The sequence below is a fragment of the Berghia stephanieae genome, chromosome 1 (assembly GCF_034508935.2).
Source record: "Berghia stephanieae isolate SIO BIC M18660-M18661 chromosome 1, UCSD_Bste_1.3, whole genome shotgun sequence".
Taxonomy (NCBI): Eukaryota; Metazoa; Mollusca; class Gastropoda; order Nudibranchia; family Aeolidiidae; genus Berghia; species Berghia stephanieae.
This window is the reverse complement of record NC_088360.1, coordinates 128,570,800-128,585,977: the sequence shown is the minus strand read 5'-3', so window position 1 is coordinate 128,585,977 and position 15,178 is coordinate 128,570,800. Positions and strand designations below refer to the sequence as shown.

The 15,178-nt window shown below is 36.0% G+C and overlaps 1 protein-coding gene across 1 annotated transcript; it reads right to left on the bottom strand.

Moving 5' to 3' along the window:
- Positions 1 to 1,614: 1,614 nt before the first annotated feature.
- On the bottom strand, positions 1,615 to 2,730 carry LOC144962855 (uncharacterized). Its single transcript, XM_078896199.1, has one exon. It carries the CDS (start codon positions 2,728 to 2,730, stop codon positions 1,615 to 1,617), a length of 1,116 nt encoding a protein of 371 aa, XP_078752325.1.
- Between the last annotated feature and the right edge of the window lie 12,448 nt (positions 2,731 to 15,178).

The window sequence follows — 15,178 nt, the reverse complement described above, 5'->3', positions numbered from 1 at the left end:
TTACGCACAATATAGGTCTCCCAATTTTGTAGTTTGAGTTGTAGGCAATACACTTTCAGTATTGAAAATATGTTTACATAAAATCTAACAGTTGCAGAAATAATAATATAAGGCTAAATTATTATGAAAATCAGGCTCCGAATAATTCTCGTTTTGTTCACACCAGCGCAATAATTTGCTCTGGTCTAAAAATAGATAGACTGTAACTTTTGATAAATTTTAGAAAATTTTACCTTTTGTTCCATAAAATATCCATATCTAGGCATTATTTGATACATGATCGAGTATTTATGAATATGTGTTTCTTTTGCCACCTAACAGCCAAATTTTAAAGGTTATTTTTTTCTATTATTTACATTGGAACGTGAGCTGTCAAGACAGGAACATGTGGTTTGCCACGTGCTTCTCGACCTTTGTTTACGTTTGGGGCACCTAACTTTCTGCTCTATAAGGAATGGAGTCTGTTTCAGGCCTGCTGCGCTCACCAAGTCGCCTTCGTTATCGAGCATTAGAAGGGTAAAATTCGCAAAATGAAACCAGAGGCATATTATATAAACTTAGACCCATATATTCTATTTATATAATTAATGATAAATATATAGAACTGTCACCGTCTTGAACAAACAAACCGCTTGTTACGACAGGAAAATACTTGTTATTGGGTTCATTGATTTTACCTATATTAACGGGTTTCACCATCTGTTAGGAAAGGGAAATTACTTTAATGGTTTAGATGACCTCTAAATTAAAAAAAAAAAAACAAAACAAAAAAAAAAAAAAAAAAAAAAAAAAAAAAAAAACACTCCGAGCTGCTCATCGTTTCTTCTACCGTCGTTGGTTTTAAGTTGATTAATATTCGATTTTCTTTGTAAATTATTTTATAATTGTCTTTGACACATTTTGCATCGGTTTTATTTCTTTTTGGTGACCTGGATGAAAGGTAGAGATGACATAGGTCAACGCAAGTAGATCCATGTTTTGAGAAACCATATTGACGAAGTGCCCTATATGAAGGAGTGCAATTTGAAGATATATAGTGGCTTCTTCATGTGAAAAGAATGAAATACTGTCAAATGTATATCTTTTTCAAAGTCGATAAAGGGTTTCGAGTGAAATAAACATTGACAATGAAAAAGGGCATTTTGGATCAACCTTTATGCAATAATTACGGTCTCCTTACTGATGTACTGTAATGTTCACTATAAACGTGTAGTCATCTGTGGCGAAAGGAAAGAACTATGAATACCATGTCGCAAGAAATACAATTTCTCACAGTTAGCTGATTTGTCAAACGCTTACTTTTTCTGTTTATTGCGTATCACTCAAGATCAATGGCCATAAATATTGAATCACGATGCTTATTGGAGTTTTATTTCACATTAAGTTGAGCGCTTTTCTGTCCCCTTTTAAGTCTCGGTTTTCAGAATATTTAGCAAGTTAGGAATAGTTTAAATCGATCCATATATGAAGTAACAGTTTTTAGCCAAAACAAAACAAAAAACACAAAAAAAAAACCACACACAAAAAAAAAAAAAACCGGTGTTTTGTCAATGGAAGGCAGTTTTACTCAATTTTTTTTATCTTTCCTCCTCTTTTCAATCCATTTCTGAAATTTCACTTCGGACACATCTTGAATGCAGTAGTGAAGGCAGCTCTGTAACGACTGGAGACACGAATATAGAAAAAGAAATTGATTGAGCTATTTATGGAATCGAATAAAAATCGAATTGAAAAGACAGCAGTGAACAAATTGCTGTTAATTCCTGTGAACCCAACACCAGGAAATGTTATGATGGCAATACTAGGTATCAAGCCCATCAAAAGACAAACAAGAAATATGGTTGACGTTGTGCTGATGAATTTAATCAATTCGATATCCTTGGAAGCCAACGATTTCCTATTTGAATTAGATTTACTATCTTCTTTGGCATTCTTTTCGGAATGACTCGAATTTTGAAGCCGCCATTTCTTGACTTCGATCAATTTATTTGCCATGAGTGCTGTGTTTATGGAGACGACGAAAACAGCAACAACAGGTAAAATAGTATTTGTAATGAGTTGGTTAACAGGAAGTACCCTCTGTGCTGTTGGAGAGTCAATGATAAAAGGGAGAGTTGCGTTGTATTCTTTGACAAAATTCCACACGAGAGTGGTAAATGCAGAATATGTTATTTGGATGGGTATAAAAATAACAAGAAGTATTGTGATTACAATTACTGTAACTTTTGGAGTAAATATAGATTTTACTTTCAGTGGGAAAATGACGGAAAGGCTTCTTATCAGAGATATATAGACTGTTGTCCACGCGCCAATATTTGATACTAAGATATGGAGGTATACAAACTGAGTTGCGAACACAGTACATGTGAAATATTGTACATAGCCATCTGCAGACTGCACAAAGAAACAACAAGAATAAGGTATCAAAGTGGCACAACAAATTAAATCGCATACAGATAAGCAAACGAATCCAATGTTTGTGCTGTCACTCCGGACACCTTGTTCAATGAATACCCGTATGTTAATGATATTTGTTACAACGCCCATGATGTTCAGAGGAAGCACGATGTGCCAGATAGTCACTTCGATGATATACCTAATATGGTCACTCAAAATACCTCCATCTTGAACGTCTGTGTCATCCAAATCAGAACTCGGTGTTGTCATCATGTATTCAGTAATATTCTTTTCAAGACCAAGTATGTCTGCAATAAGTGATAGTGCAGGCATTTTTATTGATTGGAGAAGGACTAAAGTAAAAGTCAAAGCGATCTATAATGTTTTGGCATATATCTTGGATATCAATTTCAGAAGAAAGCAGTTAATATAAGATCAAAAATACGCCTGTGAGTTTAAAGCTTCCCACTCGAGATTGCTCAGAGCTGACTCTCCTTGGAGGCCCTAGAGGGTATGGATTGGATAATGATAATCTAAACGCATAATGTCGTATTGTATTAGTTCACAGCTTCAATATAATTTTATTATTTTGTCTCATCAAAGTTTTGACCCTCCTGTGTCAAATAATGACATCAGTTGATAATAAGCTTGCTGGTCAACACAATTAATATTCAGTAGTTGGAAGGTCAAACCATTAGACAGGCTTTTCATAAAGTCTTCCCCTGATTTCAAAGACTTATTATTTTTAAATCATTATATATATTTACATCTGATTTTCACCATCTTCTAAAGAAAAGTCATATATTTATGCCAAAAAGTTATCGACCTTCCTTTCATCACTAAAGTTAGTAAGATGATCATGAACTGAAAATACATAATTTTTCTCTCCTTCTATTTCGGAACCACAACAGTGCGTCAAAATTCTCATTGTGTAACGTGATTGCATGAAACAAAATTGACATAAGTAGCTCAACGTTTTATAGCCCATTTGGCAGACCATTCATCATCTAGTCAGCTGATCCTGCGTAGGACGTTGCTTCCCGAACTTTCTTGCGAAACAGATTACGGTTTTCCGCCAGTCTACTTGCAGACCATTACAGGACATTAAAAATGATTTTAAAATGTAAACAAAGAAACGGTTTGCTACTGTATATTTGCTGAGACACAAAGTAAATGTTTAGTCTTGGAAGATGCATAAAAGAGTTATGGGCCTAACTTCATTCATTGGGAAAACGAATACTGTAAATTAATGTCTATTTAGATATGCTAGAATTTTATGTTGCAACTTATTATTTTCATGAATATCAGTCATAGATAATTTTTCAGTGAGACGGTGTTCTTCCACATTGGGGACAGGCCGTTCGCAAATTTCTAAACATGTTTTCAGACAGATGGATTGGGATAGATGGGCTCCATTGCCTGGCCTACTGGGTCACCGGGCATTTCTCCGTATGATTTTTTCCTATGAAGCTACATTAGAAACATCGTTTATTTAGCCCCTATACAAGATGTTGGCACGTTTACCATGAGAAAAAGAGCTATTATTGACTCCACCACGCCACTAAACTTCAAAACGCACCGAAATAACTCGAAAATAGGTTGGATTTGCCACGACAACCATACCAAGGCACATTGAGTACAAGATAATAATAAATAAGATATAACGCATAATTTATGTATTCATGAGTCCATGATTAAAGTATGTTTGTCGTAATTTTTTTCTATTAAAGATGTTATTAAACAGGGAAATACTTTATGGACGCCCTGTTTAATCAAATAAGTGGTGTAACTAATACGTATTATTAATATAATATTAAGGCGACTACCGCTATTCTTTTTGAGAGACAGTTAAGAGCAATAACCACCTAGAGGTCAACATCAAACTCCAAACAATGGTATAATGTCAACCCCGTGTTACTGAGACTAACATTGAAAACCAGGGCTACTTTTAATAAAAATCTTGTGTGCGACAAATTACAGTATGCTCATGAAACAAGGTGTACTTTTTGCAAGTCTTTTAACCCAAACCGTTATAGACTCATTGTTGTAATGGAAATATTCTCAAACAGACGCAAACTATTCTCCATTTCAACAATGTTAAATCAAGCCCATAATTGCGTTAGATTATCAGACCTGTTTATATAGGCACCTAAGTATAAAACGTTCAGATGGGTCGTAATAAATCACGAGGAACAGAGATCAAGCTAGATACTTATATTGCTGTTAATATTGTTAGTGTGTAGCTAAATTGACACATATTTTAAGTTTGTAAAACACAGAATCGCCTATTGAGGTACCGCAGCCACTTGATAATCGACATGCCTTTAGTGAGTCTATGATCTCTAAGAAAACACCTGAGAAATTTTCAAGTGTTTGTAGATGATTTCAATCATAGTTCGAAAATTATTTAAGATTTCATTTATTTCACATATTTTATAATGTGAAAACCCAGATCAGTTTTTCTGATTTTATTGTCATGGAAATAATCTCAAACTCTTTCTTTTTACGTTATTTGTTAAGTATCAGATTTTTTAGTACATTAGCGTAGTTCAATATCTTTATATTTACTTCAGAAAGTATTTTTTTAAAACTAGCTTTATTTGTACCGTTTTATCTATATATTTTATGGTATATTTAAATAGTCACGTTAACATCTACTCAAGTATGTAAATTGCCATTATGCTACGTAAATATATAGCGCTATAATGGAAATAAGTGGAAATAATTCGTTTTTAGATGTAAATGGCAAAAGAGCTAAATTTCTATCAATTTGTTCGGATTTCTATTCAAGTCCTCCAGAGGTGAGATTCGATTTTTTATAATGATTCATCGGGGACTTTTCAGTCCGGATCTTATTGCCGTTGTTGCTCTCTCGTCAATAAAACGGTATAAGGAGTCTTGCGAGAGTAAAATCGAATTCTGATTGTTCAGGGTTAATTAATGAACTGAAACGTTCACATTCAACCAGATGATTTTAAAATAAGAACGGTAAAGTTTTCCATACTGTTCGAAAAATTGCATGATTATTTATTTTACAATTCACAACTGTGTAAAATGTTTGTATTTGACAATTTGCTGAATGCCGATCGATTGATAATGATTGGTTTGCCGTAAACGTTCAAAATTAGGCACGTTTGTGGCAATTTAAAACGAGTTTGCATATAACGATAGTATTATGAACTCTCAATCATTGTAGGGTCTGAGCAAATTTACCGAACATTTTGTTGGTAACGGTTACACGTGTCAGAATATAGATAAGACGGCTCAGACTGTATGTCTTATAGTTCAGAAGCGTGTGGCACAAGTGGGTAATTGCAAATTGTGATTACCCAATGAACTGTAGTAGATAGGTTGATGACAATATTATTGATTTTTTTTTGTTGTAACGATGACTCATTATTGAAATCGTAAAGAATAAAAATAAACAATAAAATATTCATTTTCTTTTTAAGGGGCGGTTTGGGTCTAATTATTAGGAACATCCTTTAAAAAATTGATTTTGACATTTTGGTGAAAAACGATACTTTATTACCTTAAAATAATATTATTGAAGTCCAGCTTCTCAAATATACTATAAAAGCACGAAAACACGCTCGAAAAGGGAACAGGAAGTAGGGAAAGTGAGAAAAACGGATAGCTATTTTGCTATTTTCTCAATATGTCATTTTTCTAGGGGTATGGGATACTGTGTCAAATATTTCTCAGAATCTATTCCATGAAATTGTCTGAACATTTATACAATTTTTACAAATAATAATGTATTATGTCACCATAGAGAGATTTCTTTTTGATAGATGTATTTTGACTTATAATCCAAATTATAAATTTTTATCATCTATTTTGTCAAAATTTGGATTCGCAACTTTGTATTGATCTAATACACATCTCATAAGCTAAAGTTATAGAATCTCTCTATGGTTACACAAAATGCTACAATGTTGATAAGAGGGAGGTTATTCCTTCATTAGTTTTTGCGGAAAATTTGCCACAAGATTGTTATATTTTTTTTATGCCAGACCCCCAAATCAGGTCGCAAAACGAATATCAACACAGATAATGTATCTTTTTTCAACCAAAATGTTGTTTTTTAACATATAATGACGATACAGAATTATTAAAACAGCCCACTATAGATAGTTCGAAGATGACGTCACTCAGGTCTTTGTTATTGTATTTTAAATTCGTGTTTATGAGTAATGCTCACTGAACTCTATTAACCTGACTATAAACGTTCATGGATGCACACAGTGTTGTGTGTTGGTCCGTTATACTTCCGGATGGCAATGTTATGAGCTTCTTAGCCAAGCGCATACTATCTATAGGTAATTGATTGTTTGTTAGAAAAAACCCAAACCGCCCCTTAAATGAGGCACATTTTAGTTCATGTTCTTCCATAAGTCAGTCTTCCTTCGAAGATATGTTGGTAGTAAAGGTTTATAGAATGAGTCCAATAAAAGGAATAAAATAAAACACTTAAATGAATTTCAGCTATGTTTTAACTTAAATTCTTGAGATTTTAAGAGACCATTTTTCTTTTCCTATTTCTGTTATGTTGATAAAGAGAATCAAATATGCACTGTAAAGGTTATGTTATAAAACATTGAAATATGAAATGCAAAATTTTATGAATAAACGCCTCATTTTTGTATTAACTATTTAAATGAAAAGATTTCTTGTCTTGTAAAGAGTAAGTCATTTATTTTGAAATACATGAGCAAGCGAGAAAAAATCATAATGTAATAATGATTTGGTTTTACATTTCGTTAAATTTGTTCTATTTTTTTTTCTCTACATTTTCGAAAAGAATATTGGTCTATAGGTTGAGTGCGTGTAACTGTATTTAATCACTGGTCTGATAACCCAACTTCTTATAGGCTCATCATTGTTGTTATGGAGACTCTCAAACCAATTCATAATTGTGTCCATTACGAGTACAACAACTTTAATCAATCATTAGGGCGAGAAGTCCTCAGTGTTATCAGGCCCATAGAGCCGGAGTTTATCCCTGTATATATAGTGTGAAACGGCAATAGAAATTGTTTGCCACCATTTGGATAGACCAACTGCAGATCATTTCGGCACCAAGAATTAGTGTGCAACGTCGTCATTCAACACTGAAGTAAAAAAAAAACAACAAAAAACAACAACAGGTGCCGATGATTATAAGATGTTGCTGGAACATCGCTGTGACTGTCTGGAAACCTGTCCAGATAAGAGTATAGATAATGTCTGGATTTGTATCTAGATGGTCACTTTGATATTGACATCAATCAATCTTCCTCTACTAATTTCGCCAAATCCAGAGTGAACAACTGGATACATGAAAAGATCAAAGGGCAGAGAAGAACACATTCTAGAATAATGGTTCTCTAACCATTTACAGTACTTGCTGGATTCTAGCATGCCGAATTATAGCACGCTCTGCAATAGGCCACGCCAGAACTGGGTCACCGAATGTACCTATTGGTTACCTCCCAAGCGTATCGGATTTCGGCATGCTGGGATTCTTGCACGCTTTTTAGCTTATCCCGAGAGCGTGATATAATCCAGAGAGTGCAGTATATGAATTTTATATTACTCTGAGCCTACGTGAAACAGCTAGAATACGTTCACAAAGAGAGCAATAACAGGGATGCGAGTCGGATTTCAATAATATGAGGAGAAATGTGACCTTAAGTTCAAAAACATTTTTGACGAGAGAGCAGTAATAAAAATGCCACCCTGAGTTCAACAACTCGGACTACGTATAATATGTTAACACTCTCAGCGACAGACACTATTGAGCGAAGTTGCTTTCTGCCGCCCTATATTTTCCAAATTTAGCAGATACTGCTTTTCATAATAAATTTTAGCATATTATGCTGCTTTTAAATAACACTCGCGCATCTCTCCTGTCTTACTAGCCGTGATGGGTACCTATTGTACGAAGGTTGTGCATCATCACAGACGGCTCTCTTTTTCTTGTTGCGAGCGTGTGGCGAGATTACGTGCGACAATGAGGTGAGGACGTGGTATGGGGGCTCCCAATGAGACATGCCTTCACAGAGAGAACGTCAACATAGCATTGCGCATGAGTCTCTCTCATCAATTGATATAAATACCGACATCCTTTATTATTTGTATTAAATTCTTATTCCATTGTATTTATTTTCCAACAATAGTCTCCACGTTTTTATATTACACTTTCTAAACTGCATTATACAGTTCCTCTCCGCCTCCCCTCTTTTCACTTAATTAATTGCGAACCTTTTAGAAATATCTATTGTTCTATTTTAATTCGTGCTTCGGTTATTGGAGTTCGGTCGATCCCGTGTCGATAAAACTATCTACAATAGAATTGTGTGAATCTGCCAAGGATTCTGCTTATTTACTAATTTATTTGTTCATTAAATATGTTTACTATGTAAATTGACAAGGTACTGTGTGAATTTTGTAAATTTATGACCATTTTATCGGGGCCCCTTCAAAAACCTGTTATCGATAATTTAAATTAAAAGGAAGTAACATCTATTTAAGTCTCTTGTCTATGGAAGTAGTTTTCGACTATTGATGACGTAATAATGAATTAGAAATGAACATCGCCTCATTCAATGTCCGCGATATTTCCTCAAAACTTAAGAAAAACAACCTGATTGAGGACCTATTTACATACAAATTAGACGTAATAAGCATACAAGATACCAAAGACAAGGCCAATGATGAAATAATACGAGGTTGCCGTCTCATTACATTCGAGCATGAAAATATCCAGGTAGGGCTCGGTTTTCTTATATCAAACACGTTATTTAAACTCGTATTGGTCTATAAACGAAAGAATATCTGTTTTGAGCTTTAAAACCATTCCATGTTGTCTAAACAACAAGCCTACACTTATAATCAACACCCATCATCCTACTTCGGGGACATCCAAAAAAGATTCAACACTAAGAGATAGATTATATAATGAAATTGAAATGATAATCCGAGACCATGTAAATGACAACATCATAATCACGGGCGATTGCAATGCCAAAATAGGAACAAGGAAAGACAACAACGAAACATGCCTTGGTGCTTATTCCAAAGGACTGCGTATGAAAATGGCCAGTATCTTATTGATTTTTGCTCCGAGCATAAGTTATTCATATGTAATAGTGCCTTTAAACACCCTTCCCGCCATATTACTACATGGCAAGGAACGTGAAAAAATTCTGATGACAAGATTATCAATACGTACAATCAGATAGACTTTATCATAATTTCGGACCATTACAAACGCATTCTCAATGATTCACGAACATATGCAGGACCGAAGACCTCCACAGACCATAGACTCTTAGTCTCAAAGTTCAGACCAACAGAAAATGAAAACAAGCCAAGGCATAAGTATTACAAACAAAATAGAAGATCGATCAAAGACGTCAGCAGTCTAAGAGATGACCTAGTCAAAGAAACTTTCAAAAACAGACTCGCTTCAAATCTTTCGACAAGGAATCTAAAGGATGCCTCTAACCCAGCTGAAATTCAACAACATCTTGTCGAAAGCGTGCTGATGAGCAGGGAAACAACACTGCCTGAGAGAAGTAGTACACAAAAACAAGATGACTGTCCAATACTGCATGACTTATCACAGCAGCAAAAACAACTGTGACTTGACATCAACAGCTGCTCAAATACGGATGCGAAGAACAAAACGAAGAGACAAAGAAATGAAATCATGCATAAAATTACATCTCAATCAATAGATAATCACAAAAAGAAAATAGATGAGATTGTGACAGAAATAATTTGTACGAACGACGGTATGAAAATGTTCAAAGCGGTGAATACAATCAAACGACAAAACCACATAATAGACTTATAATCAAAGATAAATGTAATAAAACCTTATGTAATGATAAAGAAATTATAATTCTATAAGCGTGTACTACACTGAGAAATACAAGGACATTCAAGAAGTGGAACCATTCGATTAGACCAATTCAGAGCTTGAAACTCCTATAACGCCCCAAGAAATAAGTGAAGCCATACAAAAGCTCAATAACAACAGACCGCCAGGCCTAGATGATGTTAGAGCAGAAGAACTAAAATGTCTTGACGACGAAGGCATGCAAATACTAGTTGATATGTATTATAAGATATTTAAGACAAAACAAGTTCTCAATCTTGGAAGTGGAAAACTCATTCTGCTAAACAAACCAAATAAAAAGAAAGGCCCTTTAGAAAATTTGCGACCAATCGTTTTATTATCCACGCTAAGAATAGTTTTAAGCACAATCACGCTCAACAGAATTAGAGAAAAGATAGAGGAATATCTTTCACCTTCACAAAGTGGGTTTAGAAGAGATCGAAGCACTGCAGACATAGTATGGGCCCATCGATGGCTGAAAGCCAGAACGGAGAAATATAAGGAAGAATTTACCATACTTGGAATCGATATGAGTTCAGCTTTCGACACTATATGCAGAACCAAATTGTTATCAATCCTTGACTCATTCTTGGACAAAGATCACGTGAAGCTCATAAGATACCTATTATCAAATACTACATTACAATTTGAATCCGGCAGAGAATTAACAACAATATCAACCTCAATTGGATCCCCTCAAGGAGACAGCTTGAGTCCAATTCTATTTACGATATACCTCGAATCGGCCATGAAAGATCTAAGACCAATATTACGACCAATAAACAAGATCACTCGTGAATTGATATACGCAGATGATACAGACCTAATATTTGAATCAGAACATCAAGCGAAAATAATATCAACTACCCTAGAAGTATGGAATCTGAAAATGAATCAATCAAAAACAGAATACACAAAAATCAACAGAAATTTAAACGAATGGAAAAGTGTACGTAAACTAGGAAATTTGATCAACGAAAATGAAGACATCAGAAAACGAAAGCAGCTGGCCACCAATGCATTCAACCAACTCCAAAATTTATGGAATAGAAATAACATAATCAGTGAGAATAAGCGAGAACAGATTTACGAGGCACTGATTATTCCGATATTGACATATAATTGTGGAACCTGGGGCCTCACACAAAAAAAGAACTTAGAAAGTCTCGATTCATACCACCGCAAACAATTACGTCGCGAAATCGGAATCTATTGGCCAGAGATAATTACAAATACTGATCTCTATGAAAAAACCAGGATCCAACGCCTGAGTACAATAATAAAAAAACAGCGATGGAGGCTATTTGGTCAGATCTTACGTCGAGAAGATAACATCCCAGGCCAAACTGCAATGACAGAATATTTCCTTCATGGCAACAAATATGTAGGGAGACCACCAACATCAATAGTAACTACCCTGAACCAGGACCTCTCTACATATCAGAAATTTCTGGATTCAAATGAGGCCGAATTAATCCCTGAAGAACTAAGAAATACTGCAGTGCCCTCCGTACTAAAGTCACTAGATTTTGACAGCCTCAAAACTCTGGCCCAGGACCGTGACCAATGGAAACAATTAACGACATGGATGGAGAGAGCAGCTATACTTATCGACCATGACTGAATCACAAAAATTCTCAGCAAGCGCCATTCGGACTGCGAAGCTTACTACTACGACTACTACTACTACTACTACTACCACTACTACTACTACTACTACTACTACTACTACTACTACGACTACTACTACTACTACTACTACTACTACTACTACTACTACTACTACTACTACTACTACTACTACTACGACTACTACTACTACTACTACTACAACTTACAAGGGAGCATACTATTTCCTGCCCATCAATGTTTTGTTTATTCATCTTAACAACACCACTACCACATTATCACATTCATTTGTAGTGTTTCATTCATCCTGTTTTTTTTTATAAAGGGGAAACCCGAAACGTCCATTTTATTTGTTTTCGTAATTAAATTGAAACTGACATTCAATTCTACTTTGTTATTTATTTCTTCGAGCTTCGATCAGCAACATTTACATTACCCAGTATTCTTATCAACTGAGGAAATCTATCGTTAATGCGATGTCACTTTAAAAAGGTTATTATATATCTACTTTTATAAAATAAAAATATAACCAATAAGCTCATTTCGATGAAAAGTTCACAGTGATGCACCAGGTAAATCGTTTCTCAGCGATCTTTTTGCCTGTGAGTTACCGAACAGTGAAGTCAGTGATTTCGTAGCGGGTAATCTTAATCTTGGGTGCATTCCTTATTATTTTTCATACTTTGCAACACATCACTGTGAACTTTTCATCAAAATAAGTTTGTTAGTTATGATATATGATAACATTTTGAAAAGTGATTTCTCAAATATAATTAGTGATATCTCATTTACCAAACAATAGATGTGCTCAGTTGATAAGAGAAACGCAATGCCTATGTTGGCGTTCTCTCTGTAAGGGGCATGTCCCAATGAGCGAATAGTCAACAGGCCGCCCTAATATAATTTTGTATAAGGATTTTTTCTTCTGTTTTAAAACTACAGCTATCCACCTCCCCGCACATACAACTGATACTCTTTACTGCTAAATAATTTCATTTTGCACACCTTAAGGTCTGACTTTGGAGAAATCAAAACCATTTCAGTTTTATTATTGGAAGAACAGGTTTGTTGTAATCAAAACATACGGATGAATAAAATTACAATAAATATAGATTTGATTGATATTCGTTTTGCTTAAATGGATATTAATCACCAATAAGAATATTACAAAAATCATTTTCACCGAGTAGAGCCCCATGATGCTATAAATACGAATCCCATTCCACTAACCCGACACACACAGCAGTTCAACTTGTAATTATGTATTGTCTTTGGAGTAGATACCCCGTGTGGTGTCCGGGGTCCCTCAAATGAGAGGGTCAAGAATAGCCCAACGCCAAGCCAGCGTGTCGTAAAAGGCGACTAATGGTGTGTGATTCCCCCATCTTTGAGTCACCTGGTCCTCCAGGTTGGGGGTTGGCAAAGGGTTAACACCCCTTTCCGTTAAACTCAAACCGTTACAGAAACACAGACAGACAAACTAAATCCTTTTTTTAGCTTGGGCGACCGAAGAGTTTCTGGAATTACAGAATTTATGAAGGACAACAGACAAAGCCGAAAGGACTCTGCTGACCCGATGACGTCTTCGCCAAACAAGCAGCTTCGAATTGCGTCGTGGAACGTTCGCACCATGTATGAAGCAGGAAAAAGCTCTCAAGTTGTGACTGAGATGAGAAGATACAGGCTGCATATACTTGGAGTAAGCGAAACCCACTGGATACAATCCGGACAGAAACACCTCAAGTCTGGGAGAAGATTTTATATTCAGGGAGAGGGGACGGGATTCATACACAGGGAGTAGGAATAATTCTAAGCAAGTTTGCCCAGAAGTCACTGAGAGGATGGGAACAATGCGGAGAAAGGATCATCATGGCGTCCTTTACAACAAGGAGTAAGAAGATCAGCATGAACATTGTACAGATCTATGCCCCAACAAATGATGCAACAGATGAGGACAAAGATACATTTTATGGTCTGCTACAACAAGTCATTGACAAGTTGCCAAGGAAAGACATCAACATATTGATGGGAGATGCTAATGCAAAAGTGGGACAGGATAACGTAGGCTATGAAGGTATCATGGGACGTCATGGCATGGGAGAAATGAATGATAATGGAGAGAGGTTTGCAAATTTCTGTGCATTCAACAGTTTGGTGATTGGAGGATCAGTGTTCCCCCATAAGAGGATCCACAAAGCAACTTGGGTCTCACCAGATGGTGTGACAGAGAATCAGATTGATCATTTTTGTATCTCTCGTAGATTCAGACGTTCATTGGAAGATGTGACAGTACAGAGAGGGGCAGATGTTGGATCAGACCACCACCTGCTATTGGCAAAGCTTAAGCTCCGACTCAGAAAACACGGGGCCAGATCACATACAAGAAGAAAATTCGAGGTGAATGCACTTGATGGGAAAAGAATGAGGAATTCAATCTACAATTGAGTAATAGATTCCAACCTCTTACTGAGCTCGAGGAGGACATAGATGTAGAGTCACATTGGGCAAAGATCAAGGAAGTCTACATAACAACTTGCCATGAGGTATTGGGGGTAAAGAAATCGGAACATAAAGAATGGATAAGTCCAACCACCTTGGACCTTATTGAAAAGAGGAGAACAAGGAAGGAACAAGTGAATGCAAGCCGAACAAGGGCTTCAAGGCTGGATGCACAAGAGCAGTATCGAGCCATAGCTAAGGAAGTCAAAAGATCTGTGAAGAAAGACAAGGAAGCATTCATGAACAGACTTGCAGAGAAAGCAGAAGCAGCAGCGACTGGAGGACACATGAGGATCCTTTATCAAACTACCAAGACACTTGCTGGAAAATATGGGAAACCAGAGGTACCAGTCAAAGACAAAGATGGGAAAACTATTTTTGGAAAAGAGGCTCAATCTGAACGATGGAGGGAACATTTCAACTGCCTTCTGAACAGACCACCACCAGACAACCAGCCAGAAATTTTGCCTGCAAGGAATGAGCTACCAATTAGCTGTGATCCACCATCGATAGCAGAGATTGTGGGTGCCATTAACAAGATGAAAAGGGGGAAAGCTGCTGGACCAGACCAGATTCCACCGGAGGCTCTAAAAGTTGATGCGAAAAGAAATGCTGAGGCCCTGCACCCACTATTTGAGAGAATCTGGAATGACGGGATATTCCCAAAGGATTGGAAGGAAGGACATCTTATCAAGCTTCCAAAGAAAGGGGACCTCAGTAATTGTAATAATTATCGAGGCATCACTCTTCTTTCTATCCCAGGAA